We start from the raw sequence: 27,642 nt of genomic DNA on the forward strand, positions 1-27,642 counted from the left end.
GGGCTGCGGCAGCGGAAGTTCCCGCCCCGGCCCCGCCTCTCCCCCCGGCTTGCGCCAGCTGGGTGTTTCCTGCCTCTCTCAGTCCGGTTTTGGAGACTCCTGCGTCCTCCGACTTTTCATGGTAGGGAGGGCGTTGCCTACCAACGGGAGACTGGGTGGCCGGGAGAGCCCGGCAGAGGCAGAGTAGAGAAGGGGCCGAGGGTTGGGGGGAGTTGCGATGAGGGGCTGTCGCGAAAGGGGAGAGGTGGTTGGGGTTTGGGGGGGGCGAGGCCGGGGGTGGGGGAAGGGTTTCGGTGGATAATTTGGGGGGTGGTCCTTGGCTGTTGGGGATCGGGAAAGAGCGTTTGGTCTTGGGGGAGTAGATGTGTGTGTGGGTGAGTTGGGGGGGTGTCTCTGAGTCGAGTGCTCATTGGAAATGGGATTGGTGATTGTGAAGAGAACAAAGAGGGGTCGTCGAAGATGGACATTGGGGTGGAGAGTGAGGATGGAGGGTGTTGCGAAAGAGAACAGTTAGGTTGTGACAGAGCGACGTGAGATTCCTTGGGGCGGAGCGTTTGGGTTTTTTTGGAAGTTGTGACTGCAGTCTCTGGGTTTCAGGAAAGTGGAGAAAGGACTTCCAGGTGCTTCTAAACATAAGGGCGCGGGGTGGGGGGCGGCTAGGGGGAGAAATAGAGGGAGCTGGAGGGCAGATGTGCATCCGGTTCCTAGAGGGATGCCAGGGGCTTGAAGTCAGGCTACCGTCACCACGGAGTCCAGCGCCCTTAGCTGGTGCCTTGGTACCTATCTAGTCACTTCCGTTGGAGCCCGAAGTGGCCACACCTAAGGAGTTGGGAATGGGTCCTATGCTGTCACCCAGCTGTGGGAAGAGTTCTGTTTGATTGTGATCCTTTAAGGGTCTGTACATTAAATCGCCCTTTGGCCCTGGGTGGGAATGACCAAAGTTCCGCCTTAGTTCCACCTTGCTCTTTTACTTCTTTGCCTCGTGTCTTTCCTGGAAAACACCGTATTTAGAGAAGATCAGTTTCAAGGACACTGCTGAGAAAACTTAGCCAACCTGTATCTGACTTTGCTCCATTTTATGCAAGATAAGGACCACCTGAGGAGAAGGAGGCGTTAAACCAGTGTGGTTTTCACACTGCTCCCCAGACCAGCAGTAGCAGCAGCATCACCTGGGAACTTGTTAGAAATGGCCAAATTTTCAAGCCCTCCCACTGATTACTTGATCAGTCTGCAGGTCGGTTCCCTCCATCTGTTTTAACACGCCCTGCAGGAGATTAATGATTTCTTGATTTGGGCTTTGTAATGAAAGGGGCCTGAGTCCCGAGGACACTTGTAGTTCTGATTCTTCAGTTTTCTCCCCTAAAAAGTGGGATTGATGATTATGTCTTCTTCAAGGGATCTCTGGGAGAAAGAGGCCAATAGGTTGCATGATACACAGAGGGAGAGAAGATAATTTAGCAGGACACTTGGAAATAACAGTAGGTGCCCTATAAGCAAGTTTTGGGTGCAAAATAATCCTACAGTTATGCGGCTGATGTGCTGCAGTTTGGTTGAAATGTAACAGCAGACTTTCCTTAGTTGTAGAAATGCCCTTAGTTTGGGGAAGTTTTATAATTAGCAAAAAGGCCTTGGCTCTTTGATGAAGCTGGTTAAAAAAGCACCTTCACTCTGTGGCATTTAGCTGGGGCTGCACCTTAGATCGCCTGAAGAGTGTTGTTGTTTTTTTTTTTTTTTTTTTTTGAAATTAAGAGAACAATTTTATTCATAATAGTATTTATTTGACAGAGATCACAAGTAGGCAGAGAGGCAGGCAGAGAGAGAGAAGCGGGCTCCCTACCAAGCAGAGAGCCCGATTTGGGGCTCGATTCCAGGACCCTGGGATCATGGCCTGAGCCTTTAACCCACTGAGCCACGCAGGCGCCCCCCTGAAGACCTTTTTAAATACTGCTGACCTGCCCTCCCCACCCCCAATTCTAATGAATTGGCCTATAAGCACCCAGGTGATTGTAATACAGCCTGGGCTGGGACCTCTGGTCTTAAGGAAGTTTGAGGTTCACTAAGGGCCAGGTGCCAAGTACTTTAACATTCATTCCCTGAAGGTTATTATGAAGATTATGGCTTTTTACGTTCATTTTACAAGAAAGGAAACTGAGACTCAGTTAAAACGCTTGTCTGAACCTCGCACAGGAAGTGGTGGAACTGAGACTACTCGAGGTTCCTCAGACTTTTGATCAAACCTTCCTCATGCACATCTCCCCCCAACACACAAGAGAGACAGTTGCACCGAGAGCTGTATAAAAAACGAGCAAGGGTGAAGGAATTGGTGCCTTCTTCTATTGTATTTGCTCGAGCCTCTTTTCAGGTCAACACTTTTCCTCCTTGGCCTGATTTTTATTTTTTAAGCCTGTATACAGTTGCTTCCTGTCTGTGGGTCTGAAGCTGTGAGATAGGGGCTGGGTTTTGTACATGATGCTTTGGTTTATTTTTGCGTGCGGTCAGGAATTCACTGGGCGAATAGAACAAGAGGGGGCCTTCGCCCAGAGGATGAAATTAACAGGTGTACGGAACTATTTAGAGTGGTGGGTTGCAATCTTGGCTGCACACTGGAATCACCTAGGGAGGTTTAAAAAAATTCTGTTGCCCAGGCCGTATTCCCAGACCAGTTAACATCAGAATTTACACGGATAGGACCCTGATGTCAGTATTTTTTGTAAGGGGAGAGCTACTGTTGAGAATCTGCAACAGGATACTCAGGAGAGATCTAACTGGATTAAACTCTTCTGATTGAATGGAATTGGTAACCAATACCAATTAATGCCGTGTTTGTTTCTTATAACCACTTTTGCTCTCCCCTGCCTCACCTCCCCAACCTCATTAATGATGAAATCAAATCTTTGAAACAAGTGGAAAAGGAGGATCCCAGTAGCAATGACTGAGGAGTCCTCTCTAAAGAGATTTGCTGGAAGAGGCTTATTGTCTGCTGCTTTGTGTCCTTAGCTCCCGTGTCGTGCGGGCTCAGGGACACGAACAGTCAGAACCTTTTATCCAAGGGCCATTCCCGAATTGAGGTGACTGACTTTGGAAGGGTGGGCTCTGGAAAGGTTCAGAGCTTTCTTTGTCTATTCTGGAGTCTCAGCCTAGATCCAGATGGTTTCTGCCTTTATCTCTTAGTGATTCAGGTGGGGTTCTGGTAGAGACGGAAATGGTCTTCAGAGAGAAGATAATTGGAGTCTCAGCGCATTCTCAAATAATCATAGTGTGAGTCTTTGGTGTTGCACTATCTGCTCTGAGCCAGCGGCTGCTCTGAGTGCTTTGTGGCATCGTCCCCCACGGCCATCCTGGGAGGGAGACACTGCTGTTGTCTCTGTCTGATAGACGGGACAAGACTCAGATGACTCGCCCAGGCTCCCACAACTGGTCAACCAAATGGCAGGGCTGGGCCCTTAAATTCAGGTCTGACTTCAAAACCCAAGTCCTTAGCCACACATTGCCTCCTATCTTTTTTGTACTTGGTAAAGAAGGGAGGGTGGGGCACTCCCTCCTCAATGTATATGTTCCAGCACTTTATATTTCAGGCACGAATGTTGATAAAAATCATGGGCCCAAGGCCAGCTGGGACTTGCCCACATCCTTGCTCTGTCACTGACCCAGCTCCAGTACCAGGGCACTTTGGGAAGTGACTGAACTTCTCTGGGATGCGCCTGCTGTTCCAATCTACTAGTTGGAAATAACAGTAGCTGCGTTCCAGCATTGTTTGGATTTTAAAAGTTGTGTGTGATGGTAGAGATGAAAACTGGTACCTACTGGGTGGGGGCGGGAAGGGCGTGGGGGGGGCATGGAAGGGCTTTTCTGGAACCATGAAAATGTTCTCTATTTTGATCTGAGTGGTGGCTGAACGGATACATATACTGACCAAAACTCCTCAAACCGTGCACTTAAAATGTACTTTCCTGTGTGCAAATAATCTTTCAAAAAGGTATTGGGGAAAGTAAAAGTACATTGAAGTATACTTTAATTTGTTTATTTCTTAGGTGCGTTATAAAACGCTAGACTATTTCCTAAAACACATTATTTTTGTGTGAATTTAGATCTGAAAGGGTGCTTTAAAAAGTATTCCCATTTTGGAGCAATTTTCCCTAACTGAAAAACCCCCAAACCCCACACCGGTAGGCCTTCACCCTCCCCCACCTCCCCTAAGTCTTCAGAGTTTTAAGAAACTCTTTCTTGTCCCCAGTTACTTCTATCTTCCCGTGGACAGAGTATTTCTGGGGGAAGTGTTGGTGATAACCTTTAGTGTAGGGTTTCTGAGGACTGATTTCAAAGGAAAGCTGGAAGGGAGGGGTCACTGCTTTCTCTTTATTTGTGGCATTAGGCCCTAGAGACACCAAGTGATAAAGCAAGAACACTTTCTTGAAAAAACACTTTTCTTTCCAGGAGCCCATCTTCCTGTGCCTCCAGGGCCCCAACTGGAGTCCCCCAGTGGGTGATCTCCGGGCCACTCTTTTTGGGTGGATGGCGGTTGAGAGTGATGGCCCTTGCCTGTGCTATTACTGATCAGTAGATGCAGGTTGCCACTCACCAGTAGTCCCTTCTCCCGTTGAAAAACAACAGTTGTGTTTTTCCCATTATAAATGTAATATATGTTAATTGTGGGAGATCCTGAAAAGATAGAAAGGCATAAAGAATCTAAAAAACAATCCTTTTTCAGGATCAGGGTATTGTTTTTTGAAGCTTTGTCCTGTCAACCCCCCACAGGGGCATGCCTATAGTCTAAGTGGGGTTTATTTGGGACAATGAGGGAGAACCACTGAACATTTCAGAAAGGAGATTGGGGCTTGCCTTGGGTGATTGTGGGGAAGGATTCAGGGAAGTGGGGCTTTGCTCTGTATTGAATGCTGTCAGGAAGGAGGGTTAATTCTTGGCTGGGGCCTTAGTAATTCCTGTGTTGAAGGTGGGGAGGAATGGAATGGGGCTAGAGCTCTAACTGGTAAAGAAGCAGCAGGGAGTCACATTAGTTGGGATATGGCAAGGTTTGGTCACTTTTTCTGTTTCAGGCAATGTTCTTGTTTTTGTCTGTGTTCAGACTTAATTACAGGATAGTCTTGTTTATGTCTTGGCCCATCAGCTACTGAGTGGCCTTGTCAGATCATGACGTGCCGTATGAATCGTCCCTGTTTGGTGGAAACATGAAGGCCCAGAGATGAGTGGTGGCCCAGGTCCTGGCTATCAGGGGCCACTTCCTCTGTGCTGTGCCCCAGATTCATAGAGATTCATCCCACTCTCAGACATCTTCTCCAGCCATAGACCCTTACCTGTTAAACAAATGTTCTCGTTGAGTACCAGCCTCCTTTCATAGGCCTGCTTAAATCAGATGGTATGTCCATTTCTTTGAGAGGGACACAAGCTGGCAGTGCCATTAAGGAGACTGTCGTCCAGTCTTGCTGTTCGGGGCGGCGCTAGTACAGGAAGTCTCTAATTTTGCAGTAACTTGCTTCCAAGGGTTTTTAATGTCTGTCATGTAGTCCTGAGAAACACTTTTTCCTCCTGACAGGAAGGATTAGGAGTGGTAGTTGGGATCGCACTCAATTCATAAAATCTGATTTCATCTGCAGTTCAGAGGTTGAGTGTGACAATAAGGAAACCGGGAGAGACCTGGGCAATGCTGGAAACTGCTTTAGGATGTGTACAGGGTGTTGGCATGTGGGGAACAGGCAGAAAGGAAGTTGTCAGGACACAAGATCAAGTGATAAACTTGCACTCACAGGGTCAGCAGGGGAGGTCAGTATATGAGGCTATCCAGGTGGGGTTTGGGGCACCCAGTACCCCAGTTCCCACCAGTTGTGGGAGTCTGGGGGCCCAGTTGGCCTCTGATTTTTTTTTTTTTTTTGAGACTTTATTTATTTATTTGACAGAGATCGCAAGTAGGCAGAGTGAGAGAGAGAGGAGGAAGCAGGCTCCCTGCTGAGCAGAGAGCCCATCAGGCTCGATCCCAGGACCCTGGGAACATGACCTGAGCCGAAGGCAGAAGCTTTAACCCACTGAGCCACCCAGGCTCCCCTGGCCTCTGATTTTAAGAGGAGCCAGAAATCCAGGGGTTTTTTGGTGAACTCTCCCGTGTCGTCAACCTTGGGAGCCACCTTTAAGATTTAAATGCGGTATAGACCTGGGCCAAGCAAAACCCGTCTGGAAGCCAGATTCAGCCCAGAGGCTGTAAGAGGTAAAGCAGGCCTGGCGCCGTGACTCTGGTGACCCCGTGTCTTCTCCACTGGCAGGAAGAGATGTCAGGAGAAAGTGTGGTGAGTTCAGCGGTGCCAGCAGCTGCTACCCGCACCACTTCCTTCAAGGGCACGAGCCCCAGCTCCAAGTACGTGAAGCTGAATGTGGGGGGGGCGCTCTACTACACCACCATGCAGACGCTGACCAAGCAGGACACCATGCTGAAAGCCATGTTCAGCGGGCGCATGGAAGTGCTCACGGACAGCGAAGGTAAGCCCACCCTCCGGGCTCTGGGGATGGGCTTGTGGCCCCGAGGGCTTCCTTCTGGTTCAGAAGGCTAGCGGCACAGGGGCAATTGTCCACACAGCTACAGATTTCCAGCTGTGCTCCGTGTTGTCTCAGAGTGCGGGGAGCCTCGACAGTGAGTCCCCGGGAGACCAGATCTAGTCGGGGGTGGGGGGTGTTGTAAAGGAGGATTTCCCTGAGGAAGTCACAGATGAGCTGAGATATGAAGAGGAGTTGGAGTCACCTGGGTAGGGAGTCACCTGGGCGGGGACTCATAGTCCTGACCCAGTTGTCGGTAGGCCGTGTGACTTTGAGAAAGTCCAGGCCTCAGCTCTGAAATGGTGGCTGGGTGAGCTGCCCTGGTCGGTCCCCTGCCAGTTCTCAGCAGTGATTCTGTAACTTCGGAGTGAAGCTCGAGTGAGGGAGAGACGTGAATGTTTTCTTGGACCCTTGTCCTCCCGGGATGGGGGCCTGACAGAGACTCAAGATCTGGACTTGAGTCATGGCTTCTTGTGTAGTAGCTGGTGATGCCAGCCAGGTGACGTGGGTGTAGTGATACCTGCCTCATGGGGCTGTTGGTGCGCAGTATTCCAAATACGTACATTCAGTCCGTGTTTTTCTTTCCTTTCTCCTCATGGCAAGTCATGTTCGTGAAAGGTGAAGAATTCTTTAAAGTGATCTTGCTCCCTACCTGGAACAATCCAAGAGCACCTGGCAAGGGGAACAGTCTTGCCTGGCTGGGTTTACGGGGCAGGTCACGTGGGGTTTAAGGATGGCACCATCCTTCGCTTCTTTGGCCTGAGATTGCGTAAGATCTGGCCAGAACGCAGCCTGGCTGGACCCTGCCTTACCTGTTTCTGAGGTCAGCTGCTGTGCTAATGCCTGTGCCTTCCCTGGGACATTGGTTTCTGGGAGGGTGGGTGAGTTTTGTTACAGGTAGGTGGGATTGGGGACCTGAAGCTTGAGCTGTGCGCTAGTTAGCGTGTTTCCCTTGGTGTCCTAGAGAAGGCTGGGCTGTGGGGCTTGAGGTTCTGCTTCCCTGGGCTTCCAGGGAAACTCGGGGTTCTGGCCAAGCATCAGGTACATGAGGTTGGAGCCCCAGAGCTTCCTTCTGTGTCTCACCCAGAGAGCACAGAGCTTTTTATGAGTGGGAGGATCCCCTTTGCAGAGCCACACCCAGTATTGCCCAGGGAGTATTTGTAGAGACGGAGACAATAGCGCCCCAGCTGCAGAAGGAAACAGACCTTATCTGAGAACCCAGGATTGTTGTAGCTTTTCTTCCGCCCTCCCCAGTCTCTGGTGGGGCTCAGGAAAAGCAGCAGAGTCGCATTGGAAGCTAAGTTGGAGCCTCATCTCCTTGCCCGTGTAATGCCACACCGGGAACAAGCCGGTGCTCAGGCTCATCCATCCCACAGTGGGAGAGACACAGGGGTGCTCCCCGGGCTCCTGCTTGGGCTTCTGATCAGCTGCCGGAGGTTGCACTGGCCCTGGTGCTTCCTGGACACCCCGGCGCCTCCGGGGGAAGCAGGGCTGCCTTTGGCACTCCGACCCTGGACATTTTCGTGGGGCTCCGCTAGAGCTCGAGCTCCATCCAGCCCTCCACCTGCTGCACGAGATGCTCACTGTGTGACATCTCACTGTTTTTCACTCCTCAACTTCACCCTTCCAGGGGTGGTACTGTTTGTTGCTACCTTTCAATAAGTGAGAGATCATTGTCGAAGGCTATGGGACTTCCAAAAAAAAAAAAAAGAGCCACTGAGCTCAGGGCTTGCTGGCTCATAGTCTGGGCTGGCCTTGGTTCACCGAGGGCCCAGCCCCCTGGCCAGGTTGCCTGAGCGCAGCAGCCTTCTGGGTCATCGCCAGCTTTGTGTCTGGTCTTCGGCCTACCCTGAGCCGGGCAGCGCCATCCTGCTGGCCCTGGTGAGTACACCGCACAGCCTGACCGGTGGCCCGAATGTTGGCCCAGGTATACCCTTGGGTCTACAGATTAACCTGAACGTCCCACATCTTGCAGCTGCACCCAGGGCTTCGGGCGGGAAGCCTGTCAGCTGCAGTGAGGTTTGCCACACACAGGCCCACGCAGCAAGTGCAACTCCGTGAGGCGAGTGGGTGCAGGAGCGTGTCCTGCTGGCTGAGGAATTGGGGACAGGGAGCTCCGAGGGCATGGAACATCGAGGTACTGAGCTGCTGGAAACCCCTGAAGCGTGCCCGAGGAGAGGACCTGGGCCCCAGGGTGGGTGATGGACTCTCCCTTGTGCCCCGTGCCTTCCTGCCTGTTGGCGATTTGTACTGCGTGTGTTCGGTTCCTGAACAGGGCAGTTTGCAGTGAGTGGATCTGGGCCCAGGCTCTGTCCCAGGGTTACAGTCACAGCTGCTGTGTATGTGGCATTGGGCTGATGTAGACTCATCTGGCATTTTCTGGTAATAGAACGGAGGGTGGGTGACTTTCTCTGAGCTTGTTTCCACTTTTCAAAGTTGTGAGGGGTATTGCTTTCCAGGGTTGTGACGGGACTAAGTGAGGACATGAACAGTGGAAGGCTCTTGGTGGAGCTCATGACAGTCGGGAGACTTGGTCTGTGGGGACTGCTCACTCCTGCTGCGGCCTGCCTGGGTGGGGTGTGTCCAGGGGGAGGGAGGAGTGCTGTGAGGGGCTGGAGAAGCAGGTCTTGGCAGTGCCCAGGGGAGAAGGGGCCCGCCTTGCCCTTGGGGGTGAGTGCTCTGCAGTTCTATCTTGCCCCCAAAGGATGGCTTTCCAGACTCCTCCCCAGAGAGGCACAGCTCTTCCAGTACTGGCATTTTTACCTGATGCCTTGTCACCGTGGGTGGATGTGGCACCTCTCCTAACAAGAGTTCTGCCTCTGTACTCACCTGTGGTTGCCTGTTTCATAACCCTGTTCCTTCATACAGAGCTTTCCTTCCCACTTCCCCCCTCCACAGTGGTTTCTGGTCTTGCTAATGTTTCTGGAATGAGGGAGTATGTGAACCAGATTAAAGAAGGGAATCATTCATCTTATTATCAGCACACATTCCCCTGAAAACCAGTGGGGAAATCAGTTGTCGTATGTGGGAAAACCGTCATACCTGGTAGTTTCCCTGAGATCTCCATGCCTCCTGCTTAAATTAGAATGCACTCTTCCATAAAATTCTGAATACATTGAGAACTTTCAAAATTTGATTAATAAAACAAACTCCATCATGCCCCTGACGTGAAATGTTGGGACCGAGGAGCAAATGGTCAAGAAAGAATTCCTGAGGCATCTTTGGTGCAAAAAAGGTGGTTTTTATTAATGCGCGTTGTCAGGGACAGGCCCCGTGAGCAGGAAGAGCTGCACTGAGGTCCTGAGGAATGGCTGGTTGTATACTTTCAAGTGGGGGGGCGGTTAGGGGTAGCCTGAGTCTCAAAGGGATTTGGAAGTCAGGTTTCCAGGACCTTAGGGGCTAGCTGCTGTTCGGATAAGGTCATTTACTACTGTCTAGTAAACCCTTAGTCATGAGACCTTTAAGATGTATTTCCGGGGCACATGGGTGGCTCAGTGGGTTGAGCCTCTGCCTTAGGCTCAGATCGTGATCTCAGGGTCCTGGGATCGAGCCCCACATCCCCACATCAGGCTCTCTGCTCAGCAGGGAGCCTGCTTCCTCCTCTCTTTCTCTGCCTGCCTCTCTGCCTACTTGTGATTTCTACCTGTTGAATAAATAAATAAATAAATATATAAAATTTAAAAAAGATGTATTTCAGTGGGCCTTATGTTTAGAGGATGATTGGCAACATGCATTTGGGGCGGGTAGGGGTAAAGGAACTTTCCAAAGGGATTTTTGCATGTTAAGACTTTCAGGATCCCAGAGATAGGCTAATCAGGCTTTTTGCCCCCATCGAAGTGTTAACACCGAGGCAGATGGGTTCCGGGAGAAAGGTCACTGTGCCTGTCTCAGGTCATCTTGTCAATGGACTGCAAGTTGTGAGGAGATTTAATTTTTTCTGCATTTCTTTTGACTTCGTTCTCCACATCACCCCCACTCAGACAAGGAATAAAACATTTACCTGGGTTAATGGGGCCTCTCTTCACCTTTTTCATTTGCCTCTCTCCCTTCCAGAGGTAACCACTTGCCTGACCTTGGACTCAGGAGGTGAATTTCTACTTCTATAGTACAGTCACTCACCTGGGGGCTAAAGCCTCAGGCCTGGGTTCTCCCCTCAAGAACACCCCCCCCCCCCCCCCCCGCCATGCGCTGGCTGTTAGCACTTCGAGGAGCTCTGTAGGGGATTCTAATGTGCATCCAGTGGTAAAAACCACTGATGAGTATCTGTCCGGGAATTACTTTTGCTGCACTGTTTCTGTCCCTAAACAATGTATTGTTGGTGTGTTTTCCCACGTTATATAGATGGTGTTAACATTGTCTGTAGCTTCTTTGCTTTCTTAGCATTATGGTTGTTAGATTGAGTCGTGACTAATACATAGCTCTAGTTCAGACATTCGTGTTAGTGTTCCATTTGGGGAATGTACTGTAGTTTATGGATGCATATTCTGGTAAGGGTTGTTTCAGTTGCTTCCAGTGTTCACCATGTGGAATATCACCTTGAACACTCCCTGGCATGTGTGAGTGTCCCTGGAACAGAGCTTCCCAGCCTTTGCCGCATCATGGCACACACAGAAAGTCCTGTTTCTGTTCTGGTAAATGAAGAGACTGTGGACCCAGCCACCTCAGGGGCTGCAGTGTTGAGGTCTGTCCTGGAGTTGACTCCCAGGAGGGGAATCTGGGCTAGCATCTGTGGCTCGGTTGATATTAGCTATTGTGCTGACTTACAAACTCCGCACCGTCCCAGTTTGTGCCAACCCTAGGCACAGACCTCTTGATTATTGCCAGTCTGCTGATTATGATCTGATACTCAGGTTTTACTTAACATTTCCTAGTTTCTAGCTTATTGAGCAGCTTTTTGTCATTTGCATTTTATCATTTAGCTGCCTGATTGCATCTTATATACACATTTTCCTTTTTTTTTTTTTCTTACTGCTTTATGAAAGTATTCTGGATCCATTTGTTTGTGATTTTATACATATTTTCTCCCAGTCTGACTTGTTACAGCTTTTCTCATGATGGGGTTTTTTTGTTTGTTTGTTTTTCTGTTTTTTTTTTTTGATACTTCAAAGTTTTCTTTTTCTTTCTTTCTTTTTTTTTTTTACATGTAGGTCTTTGATCTACCCTACTGGTGCTCAACCAGGAATGATTTTGACCTCCAGGGGACATTGGGCAATATCCAGAGACCCTTCTGGTTGTCACAGTTTAGGGGTGGGAATGCTCCTGGCACCTAATGGGTAGTGGCCAGGGATGCTGCTTCATACCCCACAAGGCAGAGGACAGTCCCTCCATGACAAAAAATTATCTGGTCCAAAATGTCAGTAGTGCTGAGGCTGAGAGGCCCTGCCCCGCAGCTTCCTGGAATCTGAATTTGTAACAAGCACCTCAGGTGACTTACAGATAGACAAGTTTGGGAACCACAGAGAGTATAAAAACCTTACAGTGCTAAGGAGAGGTCAGTGAAGTCTGCCCCGTGCCCTGTGTCCTGTCTCCCCCCGCCCCAACGCCATCCCGCCCCTGGAGGTGGGGGCAGGGAAAGGAGAAAGGAGAAGTTCACGGCATGCAGTTGGGGCTGGGAGGGGGCAAGCCTTGTCGCCCAGTCCCTGGTCCTGAGAGAAGCCTTCTCCAGGATATCCTGAAAGCCACGGGGACTTTCATGAGGGCTGGAATGAGCCTCCTCTGGACACTGCTGCCGCTCTCTTCTCCAGGGATGATGAAGAGATGCGGGGAGGGCTCATTGTCCAAGACCTCATTTGAGTGATGCCATTATGCTACGTGTTACCCTGTGCATTCTCTCATCGTACCTTTGTGCCAGCCCTGAGGGGGACCAGATTTAGGAGAGGGAGCTGGGGGACAGAGAGGTTTGGTGCAATACCCATGTCATCCAGCAAGTAGGCGGCACAACTGGATTTCCAACACAGGCCCTTGCCCTTGACCGCTGGTCTGGGTTCTGTCTCCCAGACCATTCCACAGCCTCTGGATCTGTGCCTGCCTATTCTGCTCTGCAGCCTTGCCGGATGGGCTGCCGGCTGCCAGGCTGCCCTGATGGGTGTAGCCTTCTTCAATAGCCGCCATGCTCCCCGGCAGCTGGACAGACTCCCCGCAAGCAAGGTGCTGCTTAACTTCCATTTGCTTTTCTACACACTAGGCATTCAAGCTGTTTCAAAGGGGTAGATTCCAGCTTCGAAAGCAGCTAACATATTTTAAAATCAGAATGCTAATTGAAACCTCATGGCGAGTACAGCCGGCTCCTTTGCCCTTATTTGTCCAAAGTATGATTCCTTCACCACAAGCATTTCCTGACAGCATTCTTGAGCTGGAGCCCAGTGTCACGGTCTGCCTGTTCGTTTATGGAAACTCTGGACTGTCAGTTGGATAATTGATTTCAGGGGCCCCTGCTCGTTCAGAGCAGCTAAGTTGTCCATGCATCAAAGGCAGAAACGTGGACAGTTTCTTCCCAGAGCTGCTGAGTGAAGTGGTTGCCATTTCTTTGAATACTGAGGCTCTACTCAGTTCTGGTGGAAGGAGCTTTCCTGTGAGTTTCTTACTTGCTTCTTGTGGTCTTGTCCTGTCTCCCTGACTTGGGAATGTCCCTAAACCTCTCTGAGACTCTGTTGTCATCTGTGGACAGTGCAGGGCACTTAGCCTCCTTCTGAAAGAACTGTTGGGAAGATACTATGGTCCTTCTACACCTTGTCCGCTCATTGGCAGGAAATCACTTGATACAGGGTTAGCGGAGAGGCCGCAGAATGCTAGCCTGCAGGCCTTGTGCAACCTGCAGATAGGTTTTCCTTGCCCTAGAGCTCATTAATGACCTCTTGGTTTACCACTGTTTAAAAATCAAGAGGTTTCACGGAGAAATCTGCATTTCTACCTTCCCCTGGAATATCCGAGGCACACGCAGCCCTAGGCCCACCTTCCTGCTTGGCTGTTCTTGGCTGGAGTGAGAAGAGCCTCTCCATCTCCTGTCCCCAGGGGGCAGGGCACATGCTATCTGGTCATCTCCTGGGCCCAGGCCCCCTTAGGCATCTGAGCTGTATGCACGTCCATACTTCAGGGGGATGAGGTCTAGCAGTCACTGTCATGGTGATGTGATTTACCACACCTGTGAAGGCCTCTTCCTTTCTTGAAACCAGGGTTTCACTCCGGGCCACACGACTTCATTGTGTTTGCCACACTGGGAATTACTTTTCCCTCTATAGTCAGAAAACCATAACTGTGGGGCAGTACCAAGCGAAAGCCTCTAGAGGGATAAGACCAGACCTTTAACCAAAGGTCCAGGAGCCACGGGCTGAGGAGTTTATAGAACAGGAGTATGGAAAAGGCCTTCTTACAAAACTCTCCTAGGGATTGTTGCAAATGCCGAATAGATACAGTGCCTCTAACCCTGAGAGCATACTTGGCAGGGCTGGATTTGGGAAGGGGATGGTGGGTGGACTTGTGACTCTGGATATGAAAGAGGTATCTTTGCTGCTCTTGGCTTTTGTGTCTCAGTGAGGCCTGGGGGTCTGCAGAGGACTCGGGGCAGGGTGCCGTGGTATTAAGAGTGGAAGTGTGGGCCTCTTCTCCCAAACTGAGCAACAGTGGAGGAAAGTGGGCATAAAAATTACAGATTCCTGTTTAAACCTAACCGCCCTGTGCCTTGGTGTCCTCTCACCTGTAATGGGGGACAAGAGACCTGGGGAAGCCCCTTGCTGGGCTTACCCTGCTGGCCTGGGGGAGGTGGGACTTCTCTACAACCTGGCTTCTTTCAGAGCCTTCTGTCCTCTGTCAAGGCAGGTCTTCGTTTCATCCCCTCCTCTTGTCCCTCCACTTCCCAGGTTTAAGCATTGTTTCTTTCTGCAAGAAACAACCCTCCCCGCCCCCACCATATATTTGCATTTCTGAAGAGGAATTGTGAAAACCTGGGGATCCCTAGTGGAGGTATAGCAGGCCAGTCCCCAGATTGGAGAGGTCATCAAGAAGCTGAAGGGCTTGGCTTCCTGGTCCCCACCCCCAGGAGTATCTCATGGGGCTTGGTTCTGGTCAGCAGTTGGCACATTTTCCCATAATTAATGAAAGCAAGTTCCATCTCCCCATGCTAGACTGAACTGCCTGAAACAAAGTCTGTCTGGTTCACCGTCTTCTCTGCAGTCACTGTCACTAGCCAGTAAGTGCTTATTTGGGGGAGTTAAGGAAGGAACATCCTGAGGTGGTAGTGGTGAGTGTTGGGGATCCCCCCTGGGGGCCAGAGGTTGCAGTCTCTGCTTCCTTAGAAATGGCTCTGTTATTTGAGAATCTGAAAAAAGCATCACAGAAAGAGAGAGAGTAGATATTTTTACCTCCGGCTTTCCCCACCATCATCGAGTTGTGGTCATTTGACCCATTTTATCCAGGTGTGGTGCACTCTCGGGAGGCTAAGGGATTTTTCTCTTTTTTTTAGATCTTATTTATTTATTTGACAGAGATCACAAGTAGGCAGAGAGACAGGACCCTGGGATCATGACCTAAGCTGAAGGCAGAGCCTTTAACCCACTGAGCCCAGGCGCCCCTGGCTAAGGGATTTTTGAGGATATTTTAGAAACATTCTCTGAGGCCCCAGCGGTCCTGGCATCCGAGAGAGCCTGAGACCAAGTGAGTCCATGGCTGTGGTTGTCTCCAGGCAGCAGGCCCTGCAGATCATTCCAGTGCTTCCCAGACAGATCAGCCTTTTGCTGATAGTGAGGCAGGTGGAGCTGCTGCCCTCTCCGTGGTCCTGCTCTTCCTGGATGGTGGAGGGAGCCCCAGAGACCCCATTTGTCTTCAGCACCTCCCAGGAGAGGAGCGCCCGTGTAACTAGGCCCCCTCTTTCTCCTCCTTCCACCGCAGGCTGGATCCTTATTGACCGGTGTGGGAAGCACTTTGGTACGATACTCAACTACCTTCGTGATGGGGCGGTCCCCTTGCCTGAGAGCCGTCGGGAGATTGAGGAGCTGCTGGCGGAAGCCAAGTACTACCTGGTCCAGGGCCTGGTGGAAGAATGCCAGGCAGCCTTACAAGTAGGTATCACCCTTTTTCCCCATATGAGTGGGGAGGTACCAGGCCCACCTGCTTTCCTCATTTTCCTTCTCCACGAAATGAGGGCAGTTCCTTCCTCACTGAGATGTGAGAGTTTACAAATAACCCAAGAGCCAAGAGCTTCTTTCTCCTTTGGTCAGTGACCCCTTAGAGGCTTCCCTATAATGCTTAGGCCACCTAACTACCCTCTGGCTTTTAGTTGCCATGGCATTGGCTCATCTCCTGTGTACATTGAAACCCTTCAGCATGTGGTATAAAACCTAATCCGCGTTCTGGATGCATCTCAGGACCTATTCTCATCCCATCAGTCCTTGTTTCGAGTCTCATGTAACCTTTGCAGACTCAGACACCCCTCACTTCTCAGCAGAACCATTGGGATCAAGTCTGGTGATAGCAGAATCCCTATAAAAGCAAAGTGCTCCTGGACATAGCCCACAGCCAGCAGCCATTTATTTATAAAGCAAAGTTCCAACATGGCCTGGACTCATAAGAATCCCTTTTGGTCTTCATAGAAATTGAATCTGTATATGGGAGGCTCTTGTCTGTGCCTCCCTCAGGCCACATGTTTGGCTGGCCCTCCACTGGAGCAGTACCTTTACTGCCTAGCTCCTTGAGGAACCGTTATTTCCGCATACCACCTCTGCCCTGAAAATCTGAAGTCATTGTAAATCCGACTGTATGCTATAGCCTTTACTTTAGTATTTTTATTTCCTTTTTGTTTGTTGAAGTAATGTATGTACATCTCTGTTATTCTTTTTTTTTGTTTGTTTGTTTAAGATTGTATTTGTTTATTTGAGGGGGTGGGGTGAGGGAGAGGGAGACTCTCAAGCAGACTCTACGCCGAGTGCAAAGCCCGACGTGGGGCTCGATCTTACATCCCTGAGATCATGATCTGAGTTGAAACCAAGAGGTGGACACTTACCCGACTAAGCCATCCAGGCGTCCCTCCTCTGTCAATTCTTTCAACAGTTGTTTACTTTCATATTTCTTATACGCCTGTTCGTTGACATTTCAGTTTTCAACATTATGCTCTGGTGTGTAGAAAATAAAAATTTAGCTCATGCAGTACCACCAGCCCAACCACTACCAAACATGTACACATGTTATTTCTCTTCTTTTCCCAATATAGTGTTTACAGCTTTGGTTAAGTCAGTATTCAGAGTTGACATTGTGATGTCTTAATATTGTTAACAGTTGAGTCACAAAGTATACAGTGAAAATTTTCTTCATTGTGCAACTTTTCAGTTTGCTAGAGTTAGTGATTGCCTCGTTGTTTTGTATGCTTGATTTTCTAAATGCATAGACCAAATTTATCCCTAAGTGGTCAGAAAGGGCAATCTCTTACTGGCGTGTTCAGACAGACGAGTGAATCTTTGTTTCTTCTTTGTGTTAGAAACAAGCTTTCTGGGTTCCCATTCTGTAGTTTCTGTTAGTTTAAGATCAGACGTCCAGGACTGACCTCCTCTCAGCTTCTGTTGCTTTTATCTTCCTGTTCTACTTTCTCAGAGGTTTTCTTTAGTTTTATCTTTTCAACCCTTCTTTTGAACTTTTCATTTCTGCTATCATATTTCTAATTTCCAAGAGCCTTTTCGTGTTCTCTGAGTGTTCTTTTTTATATAGAACACTGCTCTTGTTTCATAGGATTCAGTGTCTGCTCTCCTGTCTTGAAGTTTTCTTTCTGCTGCCCTTGTCATGACTCATTCCACTTTCTTCTTTATTTTGGTTTCAGTCTCATGTTGAAAGGCTTTCCACATATAATCTGATAATCTTTGGTCTTTTAAAATTTAAGAGTAAGGTTCTGAAAAGCTGTATGTGCGTGGGTGAGCCTTGTTGTCCATTGGGCTTTAGTGGTAGATGATAAGTCAGTGGGAACCCCCAGTGTCAGAATCTGTAAGCCTCTTCCTGGACAGATCACATTCCTGTGGAGAAATCTTGCACTCTCTTGCCTGGTAGGGGTAAGCCAGACTGGCTGCCTTCTGGGATCTGAATAGAAGGGGCTGGTTGCTGGGGGCCCCACCATTTATAGTGTGTGGACCATTCACTGAATCCCCCTGTTTTCAGAAGAGCAGCTCAGCCCTGTCATCTGTACAAACCACTCTAGGAAAGCAAACCTTTGTCCTGCCTGGGGAAGGGGATACGCGTGGCAGGGTCAGCTCTCAGTGGTGCTTCTGCCTACTGACTAGCAATCCTCTGCCCTTGCCCTCTGCCAACCAGCCTTCAGAACTGTTCTTTGAAAACCTCCAGGATTCTTTCCCATCTGTGGACTTAAGTTGCGGCATTCGCTTTCCCCTCAGTTATCCATCATCCTTCCCAGTCTGAGATTTTTGATGTCTTTGTCTGTAGACCTCATTTCTCCCATTTTTTTCTCCTTATAGGCTCAGAGTTTTTAAGTTCTTCTATAGTTGTAACAGTGGGGTGCTTCAATCCAATCATATTTCATCTGCCACGTTTAGAGTTTATTTGTAAGTGACTCCCTCGGCTGGGGAAGTGTGTCATTGTTGTTAGGGTTTACTGAGCGCCCTGGCCAAAGAACCTGACTCTTGGCCGTCCCTTCCCTGAAATCACTGGTGGTAAGAGTCCTCCTCTCTTCCCAGCGCTGGCGGCCTCATCTTTCCTCGCCAGAACTCTCTTTGCCCAGCAGACCAGCTTAAATAACCCGATGCTGGGCAGGCCTCCTAGGCTGAAAGCATGTTTTGTTCCAGCAGAACAAAGATACTTACGAGCCTTTCTGCAAAGTTCCTGTCATCACCTCATCCAAGGAAGAGCAGAAACTTATAGCGACTTCAAATAAGGTATGTTGGAGGCACCCTTGTGGCCTTTTTTTGCCTCCCCAAATGATGAATAAGGTTTGAAATAGAAACCTGTCGAGGTGCCTGAGCAAGGCCTGAGCAGGGATAAAGAATGGAACCGCAGTTCATCTTGTGTCGACCTCCCGCCCCCAGCCACAGGTCCCGCAGTCGCCCTCTGCACCCCTGCCCACCCCCTCCCACAATCTGCCAGCTATGCCCGGCCGCCCCCTTGACCTGGTGGCAGGGCCTAGCCCCGTGGGAAGCCCACAGCACCTCCACCCCAAGTGACTCTTCCCTTTCTTTTTCATAAACATGCTCAGCCAGCCGTGAAGCTGCTCTACAACCGAAGTAACAACAAATACTCGTACACCAGGTAAGGTGGAGGCGGGATGGGCCACCGCGTTTGCTAGGAGAGCCTTGCTCACATGGGCCAGGCCTGGCCCCTCCTGTTCTCCTGCAGGGAGGACGGCTCTCCCCTGCTTGAGGATGCCCAGGGTGACAGGTGATAGATGTGAGATTGAATTCATACATACCACAAAGGCTGCCCTTTTAAAGTATATAATTCAGTGGGTTTTAGTGTATTTACAGAGTTGTTCAGCTGTTACCATGTGCCTGCTTGGTGAGCATTTTCATCCCCTCCAAAGAAACCCATCAGCAGTCACTCTTCGTTCCCCTCCACCGCTAGCCCCCTTACCCCCGACTGGCTTTCTTCACTTAGCATCATGTTGTCAGGGTTCATCCTCGTTGGGGCGTGTGTGTTAATACCTCGTCCCCTTTTAGGGCTGAGTCAGACCCCAGCGTGTGGCTCTTCTCTGCATTTGTTGATCTGTTCGTCAGTGGAGGCACAGTCAGGGTTTCCACCTTGGGGCCATTGCGGATACTGCTGTGAACATCCGTATGCACGTTTATTTACAGTAAAAATGAAGGTTTTTATTTCTCTTGGGGGTACCTAGGAGTGGAATTGCTGGGTGCATTGGTAACTCTAGATTTAGTCATTAGACCTGCCCAGCTGTTTACCCAAAGCAGCTGCACCATTTTACATTCCCACCAGCAATATATACAGGTTTCTAGAATGTTTTCTGGCTCTCAGGACCATGTGGTTTCAGCTGTAGGGGGTTTAATGAGGTTCTTCAAGACCCAAGAATGGACCCAAGATGAAAAGTCTTCCTTGGGCATTTGCATTCCCTCAGTCCTGGGGCTCGCCTCGCGGGGCTCCACGCTCTGACCTGCTGCCTGTGCCCACAGGCCCCGAGTCGCTCCCATTTCTTCCCCGGCCACAGCACGGTGGCCGCCCCAGCCTGGGGTGCGGAGACACTCACCCGCAGTCAGGACCAGCTGGCGCTCACCTTCTCAAATGCTCTTTTGCAGCAATTCTGATGACAATATGTTGAAAAACATCGAGCTCTTTGATAAGCTCTCTCTGCGCTTTAATGGAAGGGTCCTGTTCATAAAGGACGTCATTGGGGACGAAATCTGCTGCTGGTCCTTTTACGGGCAGGGCCGCAAGATTGCCGAGGTCTGCTGCACCTCCATCGTCTACGCCACTGAGAAGAAGCAGACCAAGGTAAGAGCTCTGAGGGCACGGCTCTGGGTGGCTAGTCTGCAGTGCGTACTGGAACCGTTCCCCTTTCCCCTGGAGCAAAACAAACGTAAAGACGGACAGGCTTTAAAAATGCTTTCCTTAGGGGCACCTGGGTGGCTCAGTGGGTTAAAGACTCTTCCTTCGGTTCAGGTCATGATCCCAGAGTCCTGGGATCAAGCCCCGCATCGGGCTCTCTGCTCAGCAGGGAGCCTGCTTCCTACCCCCCACCCCACTCTCTCTCTGCCTGCCTGTCTGCCTACTTGTGATCTCTGTCTGTCAAATAAATAAAATCTTAAAAAAAAAAAAAAACTTTTATTGACACGTGATTGCTCACTGTGAAAATACTCACCATCTTCGGGACTCTGGAGACAGTCACGTGTAGGTCTTGGAGAAACAAAATGGCATTTTCCTTTCTGACCGTTAGCAAATAGGGACAGTCGTGCTGCATGCACCTCAGTGTCTTTGCCATAAATGCAGAGTCAGAACAGTGCCTGGCTGGCTCTGTCAGCGGAGTGTGCAACTCCTGACCTCTGGGTCGCGAGTTGCAGTCCCACGGTGGGTGTAGAGGTAACTTAAAAATAAAACCTTAAAGGGAAAAAAAAAAGGGGTGCCTGGGTGGCTCAGTCGTTAAGTGTCTGCCCTTGGCTCTGGTCATGACCCTAGGGTCCTGGGATGGAGCCCCGCATCGGGCTCCCTGCCCAATGGGAAGCCTGCTTCTCCCTCTCCCACTCCCCCTGCTTGTGTTCCCTCTCTCACTGTGTCTCTCTCTGTCAAATAAATAAGTAAAATCTTAAAAAAAAAAAAAGTGGATTCAGATGGTGTCCTCATACCATTCCTCATACCACTGTCACCACGCCACCAGCATTATCTCCTGTCAGTGACGGGACACAGCCTATGCTGTTCCTCACTGTCCACATACCACCATTTCCCGCCAGCGTGGTGCCATCCCATCTCAATCATCAGAGGAACCATGATGCCTTTAAGATCTTGACTTTGGCTTTCTAGTCATGACCTACAGCTTAACTGTCATCTCTCTGCCCTCCTCTGACCCACTGACCTAGAGTGGCCCTCCACCCTCACGGGCCTGCTGGAGATTCCTTAGCTCCCAGGCTTGTTGGCTTCCTTCTGAGCACGCGACTTCCTGACAGATCTGGACTCTGGATGTACTTCTCTATCATCTTCTCCAAACCGACAGGCTTGACCTCTATCACTGTGCCATTCTGCGAAGCTAGATCATACCCCAAAGTGCTGTTGGAGATCTGATCTGCTCTTAATTGAACTTCACTCCCTTCAGGTCTTCTGCTGGCTTGACCTTCTTAGGCCATGCAACTGGGTTTTCTTCCTTTTTTTAGAAAAAATCCTATGATACACTGTCACTTCCTCTGAACCTTACTAAGGGAACTCTGATGACCTGGGACACGTGGAGGGTCTGCTGAGTGGGTTTTCACGCACAGATCTGTAGACCACCGGTCAGCCTTCCATCATCACTGTGGCTCTAGGAGCACACAGTTGTCTGGGATTCTAGAACTGGCCTCAGAAGAAAAGGCAAATGAGCAAAAATGAGACCACAAAGTAGAAACCAGAGTCCTGAGCATTTTTTAAAAAAGACTTTTAAAACATTTATCATTGGTATTTAGAATATATCCCAAAAGATATATATTGTTTTAAGAGAGCCAAGAAGGGAAAAACCCTAAGGTTCCTTTTTCTTTCAAAGATCATGGGGAGACCAGAATTGCTTGCTTCCCTTTACCACATTAGCAAGATGCGCATCTCTGTTCTGTGGACTTTTGGGGGGCTGCGAATTCCACCTGTAACTAGCTTCCCCATCTTGTCAGTTTGGTTTTATATACATGGGTTGCCTTTGTCCTTGGATATTAACAGGATAATCGTCTTATTGATTAAACTTTAAAATACTGGTTTTACATTTTCAAGTTTAACTGGGAGCAAAGGGTTCAGAGACCACGAAGTCTGATCCCCACCATTTTTAGATGAGCCCACCAGGTTCCAGAGCAAGCCTGTGCTTGTGTTTTTGAAACTGGTGAGAGGCAGGGCCCAGGGTGGCAGGCCAGGGCCACTAGCCACGGCTCCCTTTGCTCTGGGCTGCTTCTTGCTCTGGGGGAAGCACGTGACTGGCTTTCCAGGGGGTGCATGTCAGGGGATGGTTGCCCTTACTGGAGCAGGTGGCTGCTTCTGGCTCACAGGAGCCGACACCTGTGTTCTGTTGTTTCAGGTAACTGGGCAGATGTTCCTGTTGGGGTTTTTTTGTATCGCTTTCTTGCTACAGCATTCCAGGTGCTCTGCTAATTCTTTTAATCATTTAACTGTCTTCTGTCAGTTAAGCTGGACAGGTTATGGCTTGCCGAAACTAAGGCTTAAGTAGATACGTAATACACACGTTTTCTGTCTGGTGCTTGATTCTGACTCACCAGGGACTCAGTGATTATAGGGCACAGAACCACGGCCCTTACTGGTCTGTTTTTCTGCTTCTCCTCAGATTGTATCACTTCTGTTGCTCTTGTCTTCAGGTACCCAGACTCGCCTGTCATCTCCACAGTGCTGTTGAACCCTGCCAGTGAATTGGGGTTTTTTGTTTTTTTGTTGCTCTTGGTTATTGTTTTTCAGCTGGACAGTTTTCATTTCTTTCTTCAATGTTATGTCTCCTTACTGAGACTTCCTGTGTTTGCATTTGCTTTTAAGAAGTTGGCCCTTCCTTATCGTGACTTTTTTTATAATAGCTGCTTTCAAGTCTCTGTTCGATGATTCCAACGTCTCGTATCATCTTGAACTTGGCATCGGTATCTGCTGATTATGTTTTCCCTCAGGAGTTGAGATTTTTCTGGTTCTTGATTATGCCAGGAACTTTGGAATTCTATCCTGGATATTCCGAATGTTACAGGGCTCTAGGTCCTGTTTAAATCCTAACGAAGACGTTGTTTTTTTTTTTTTTTGTTTTATTTTGTTGTAGCACGCAGCTGACCCAGCTGGGTTCAGGCCACAAGTTTCAACCAGCCATGGGTCACAGTGCCAGTGACAGCCCAGGTTTCAAAGCCCTGACATCGGGGCCACACTGAGGGTGGGTCTGTGTCCAGGGCAGCGCTCTGACTCATGGCTCAGTTCTGCGTGGGTTGTTGAGGGACAGGTTGGCAGCTGAGCTCAAGGCCAGGAGTTCACGTACAACCAAGAAGCTGCTGTTCCAGAGCACCCGTCCTTCGCTGTCTTTTGGTGCTTCCTGCTTCCCTGGGACTCCCCTTTTCAGTTATCTGGCCAGAAAGCGGGCTTCAGGTCCCCGATCTGCCATGCACTGCCTGTGGCTTGACCTGTGCCTGAGCCCAGCGGCATGAGAAGGGAGACAAAAACATAAGGGATCCGCTCCACCCTGATGAGACCACAGCTGTCCTCATCAGAAAGGAATGTTCCCCTTCAGAGTTTTGACTCCACCGGGCTCTGGCTGTTGCTGCCACAAGACTTTTGGGGAGTGGGTGTGCAAGAGAATAGAGAAAAGAAAAAAGAGGAAACCCGGGAACACTCTCTAGGTGTTGGGAGACTCCAGTGCCCCCCGGAGCTCTCTGTGCCGATGCTCATTCTGGGGTTGCAGGCTGCACTGACCTCCCTCTTGGCAGTAAACTCTTTGCTGGGTCGGTGTTATTCCAAACCCTGGTCTTTCCCCCATCCCATCTGCCACGATTTATGACTCTCAGTCCTCAGCTGCTGCACACTCGCTCTCCTGCTTTTGTGGCTTCAGTGGGAAGGACAGAGGAGACCGTGCTGCCTCCATTTCTCTGGGAACCTCAGAATTCTGCCCTTGAAAGCAAAGTCTCTACTCTGTGAATCAGGTGCCCGGGGCCCACTTGGACAGCCTTCCTCCAGTTCCCAGTGCCTTGACCCCAAAGGGCAAGTGGCAGACACACAGCTTTACCAAGCAGGAGGGGTCATGTGCTTTTCAGCTGGTCCCTGTTCAAAAAAATGGGTGTGGAGCAGCTCCAAGGATGCAGATCTGTCGTTATTAGAAACCTGTCGTGATTATTAATAACCTGTCGTTATTCCAAAACCTGTTGGAAATGACCTAATTGGTTAACTGCATTGTTACATTGTTGGGGAAAGCCTTCCATAGCAGGGAAGTACAAGTTAGGGGAAAGCGAAAGGTGAGAGGAGTGTGTGATGGGCCACCTTTTGTGCATTTTAAAGTGTGGGAATATGGGGCGCCTGGGTGGCTCAGTGGGTTAAGTGTCTGCCTTCAGCTCAGGTCATGATGTTGGTCCTGGGATCGAGCCCCGCATTGGGCTCTCTGCTCAGCAGGGAGCCTGCTTCCCCATCCCCGCCTGCCTCTCTGCCTACTTGTGATCTCTCTCGCTCTGTCAAATAAATAAATATTTTTAAAAAGATTTTATTTATTTGACAGAGCGAGAGAGATTACAAGTAGGCAGAGAGAGAGAGAGGGGGAAGCAGGTTCCCCGCTGAGCAGAGAGCCCGATGCGGGGCTCAATTCCAGGACCCTGACATCGTGACCTGAGCTGAAGGCAGACGCTTAACCCACTGAGCCACCCAGGCACCCCAATAAATAAAATCTTAAAAAAAAAAGCGTGGGAATATAGAGGTGTACGATCCTATATTTGCATGCACTGTATCTCTTTTGTTACCTGTGTAAGCACCATGTGTAAGGATTGTCTATTGAAAATAAAAGCTACTGTAAAACTAGTAACAGTGGTCTCGGAAGGAATCCCAGGGGCCTGAGCTGGCGGCTCTGCTGGAAGTAGCAGGTGGCAGCGGAGGCGGTGGTGGAGAGTGTGTGGTACTAACGACCCTGACTTTCGTGTTGTGGAAATGCAGGTGGAGTTCCCAGAGGCCCGGATTTATGAGGAGACCCTCAATATTCTGTTGTACGAGGCCCAGGACGGCCGAGGACCTGACAATGCGCTCCTGGAGGCCACTGGTGGGGCAGCAGGCCGCTCGCACCACCTGGATGAGGACGAGGAGCGGGAGCGGGAGCGGATCGAACGCGTGCGGCGGATCCATATCAAGCGCCCAGATGACCGGGCCCACCTGCACCAGTGAGCCGGCTGGCCGTCCCCGCCTCCTCCCTCCTCCTCCTCTCTCCCCCCCTCCCCCCGCTCTTCACTCTGATTCCTGTGGACTCCTGGGCACCGTCCACGTCCCCTGCAGTCCGGAGATCCATTTCTGTAACAAGCCAGATGATTATTTTGATACTTCTCAACCGGGTGACTGTCTTTCCCCAGGTGAATGTACCCCTGTTCTTGAGCAACCTGTGTCCAAGGTCTCCCCCTTTCATGGGGATCTGAGAATCCTTGGAGCCAGGCTCTCTGGGCTCTCGGAGAAAAGTATGAATGGGTATGAAGTGGACGTGAGCAATTTTGTTTGCAGTATTTATTTTGGTGGGTGGTGATTCCCTGTTTGGGCTTTGGGGCGGCATTCCCTTGGGGCTCAGTCTGGCCGCTCTGAGAGGGACCCTGCAGTTGGTGGCCACCACAGGTTTCTCTGAGCTCCACATTTCAGAACCCTCTGGGCCAGCATGCTGGCTGCATTCCCATGCGTTAGACTGGGCTGTCTCCGGGGCTCTGCTGGAACTCCATTCTGCCCCCGGATTTCGCCCCTGTGATACCAGCAGATGATTGCAGTTTGTGGCAAAGGTAGGACCGATGGGCTTCGTGCCTCTGACTATTTGAGTATAGCTCTCAGTGCCCAGCCCTGTTGGAGGGGCAGGCCTGTTAGGACCCCACACGCCTGGCTAAGGGCAGAGCTGGCCCCGGCAGGGAGTGCACGGCTCTGTTCCTGGCTCCTTCCCCACCTCCTGCCCCTTCCACTTGTCCCCCTTGTTGACCATCTCCGTCCTTGAGGGCCGTATGGTCTGGTTGTAGATGGAGCTCACATACATCCTGGGCTCCTCGGCCTTCTTCCCTGTTAAGCTGGGCTTCCTTTCTCAAGTAGAAGTCCCGCCCTTTGCTTAGAAAGGGGACATGGCCTGGCCTCTGTCCCCTGGCCTGGCATCCAGGCAGGAAGCCCGTTCACACCAGCAGTCTTGGGGCAGCTCACCTGCTGTACATAGCCCTCCCCTGGAGATCCCCTCTGTGTCTTTGCCTCTGAGTTTTACACGGTATGGAGTGGCCACAGCGAGCAGAGTTGGAGGATGTGCAGCTCCTTTGGGGTCCAGTTAAGTGTTTATGTTCGTGTTTAAGGGATGTGTGCGACTGTAGATGGGAATGTGTTTGTGTGGAGTGCAGGGGTCCGAGCTGGAGCCCGGCTGTCCGCATGGTGCTTGTGGAGGACGGATGTTCTCGGTTACCTACCTCCCAGCCTCCGCGCCTGTGAAGGGACAGAAGCGAGTGGTGACTGATGTGGCTGGTCATGTGACTAGACTAGGTAGACTAGTTGCAAGGAGATGTGAACGTGTGTTAGGTGATGGATGGGATTTGTCTGCTCTTCAAGGGAAATGTTACTGTTTTATACCAAAGGTATTAACATGGGCAGCCTTCGACACAGTGTATTCCAAAAAACGAGTTTCTATTTTGAAATGGTTTTTACAGCTTAGGCTTTGTACATACTGCCCTTCTTGGGACAGTGGTATGCCTTTATTTTGTATCGAGCAACAAAGCCTCCAATAAAACTTTAAAACAATCTTGACTGAACCTAAAAAATCATGTATGGGGGTCGAGGCCTTTTAAACTGTTGTGTGGGGAACTTTCTATTAGGCCATTAGGGTTTTATTAAGTGCTGGGGGGTGGGGCTTAAATACTGTTTTGTAAATATTTTATATACTGTTTGAGTTTTAAACACCAACCCTGACGTTTGGGTTGAACTTTTTTAGAAAGTTGAAGTGAATGTCAGTTGTGATGTTTTCTGTAGGAATGGAAAAGCCATGATATGAATTTTTTAAATCTTTCTGTGAGGAGTAAGTTTGTGGAACAATCGGATGCGTCTGGGCTTCTACACCGTATGAGCTAATGTTTCTGGCAGTCTTTACACTTGTCCTTAACTTTGTACTTGTAATTTTGAGTCTTTGCTTTCCTGGGATTGGAACAGGTTCCTGAAACATTCCACGGTGAATGAGAACACCGTTAGCTTGCATAGCCAGGAGCTGACAGCGAGTGTTGGCTGGTCCAAGCTCTGTTAGCAAATGGATTCCACAAGGAACTGGTTTTTATGCTAGCATATGGGGCAAACAAAGGCCCATATTTATACTTAAGAACCATCTAAGTAAAACACTGGCCTAAGATTTGGTAAAGAGTTAAGTTTTATTACACTGTAAGAGCTTACAGTTGAAGTAGAACAGTTTTTTCAAAGGTGGCCTTGTTTGTGGTGACTGGGGGCTGTGCCCAAGACAATCCTGGTGTAGCCTCTTCTGTTGCCCCCCACCCCGAGCCCCACAGTAGGTAGCAGATGAGCAGCCTGGCCGAGGTGCAGGGACCCCATGCTCTGTGTAGGTGGGCTCCCCTGCCCCCCCACCCCCAGCAGCTGCTCGGGACCCACGTGGCAGCAGCTCAGCCCTCCGTGGCAGCTGGGCTCCTCCCAGCGTGACGGTAGCACACCTCTGTGTCACTGACTTTCCTTTTTGTGCTATTAAAAAATGCTATAAATGTTAGAAATAGTCACTGTATGTTGTACAAGCATTTGTGGACATGTAAAATAAAAGTTACATAATGCTTC

The 27,642-nt window shown here is 49.9% G+C and overlaps 1 protein-coding gene across 2 annotated transcripts; it reads left to right on the forward strand.

Moving 5' to 3' along the window:
• Positions 1-57: 57 nt before the first annotated feature.
• On the forward strand, positions 58-27,642 carry KCTD10 (potassium channel tetramerization domain containing 10). Of its 2 annotated transcripts, none has more exons than XM_080821032.1 (7): positions 58-121; positions 6,273-6,486; positions 15,424-15,593; positions 18,318-18,404; positions 18,722-18,774; positions 19,770-19,965; positions 24,811-27,642. In XM_080821032.1, exons 1-7 carry the CDS (start codon positions 119-121, stop codon positions 25,033-25,035), a joined length of 948 nt encoding a protein of 315 aa, XP_080677158.1. In that variant the 5' UTR covers positions 58-118; the 3' UTR covers positions 25,036-27,642. The 2 variants fall into 2 exon arrangements, with proteins under 2 accessions (XP_080677158.1, XP_080677157.1); XM_080821031.1 differs by having other exon boundaries at positions 64-121; positions 18,315-18,404.

Source organism: Martes martes (assembly GCF_963455335.1).
Source record: "Martes martes genome assembly, chromosome: 13".
In the NCBI taxonomy this organism is placed as follows: domain Eukaryota; kingdom Metazoa; phylum Chordata; class Mammalia; order Carnivora; family Mustelidae; genus Martes; species Martes martes.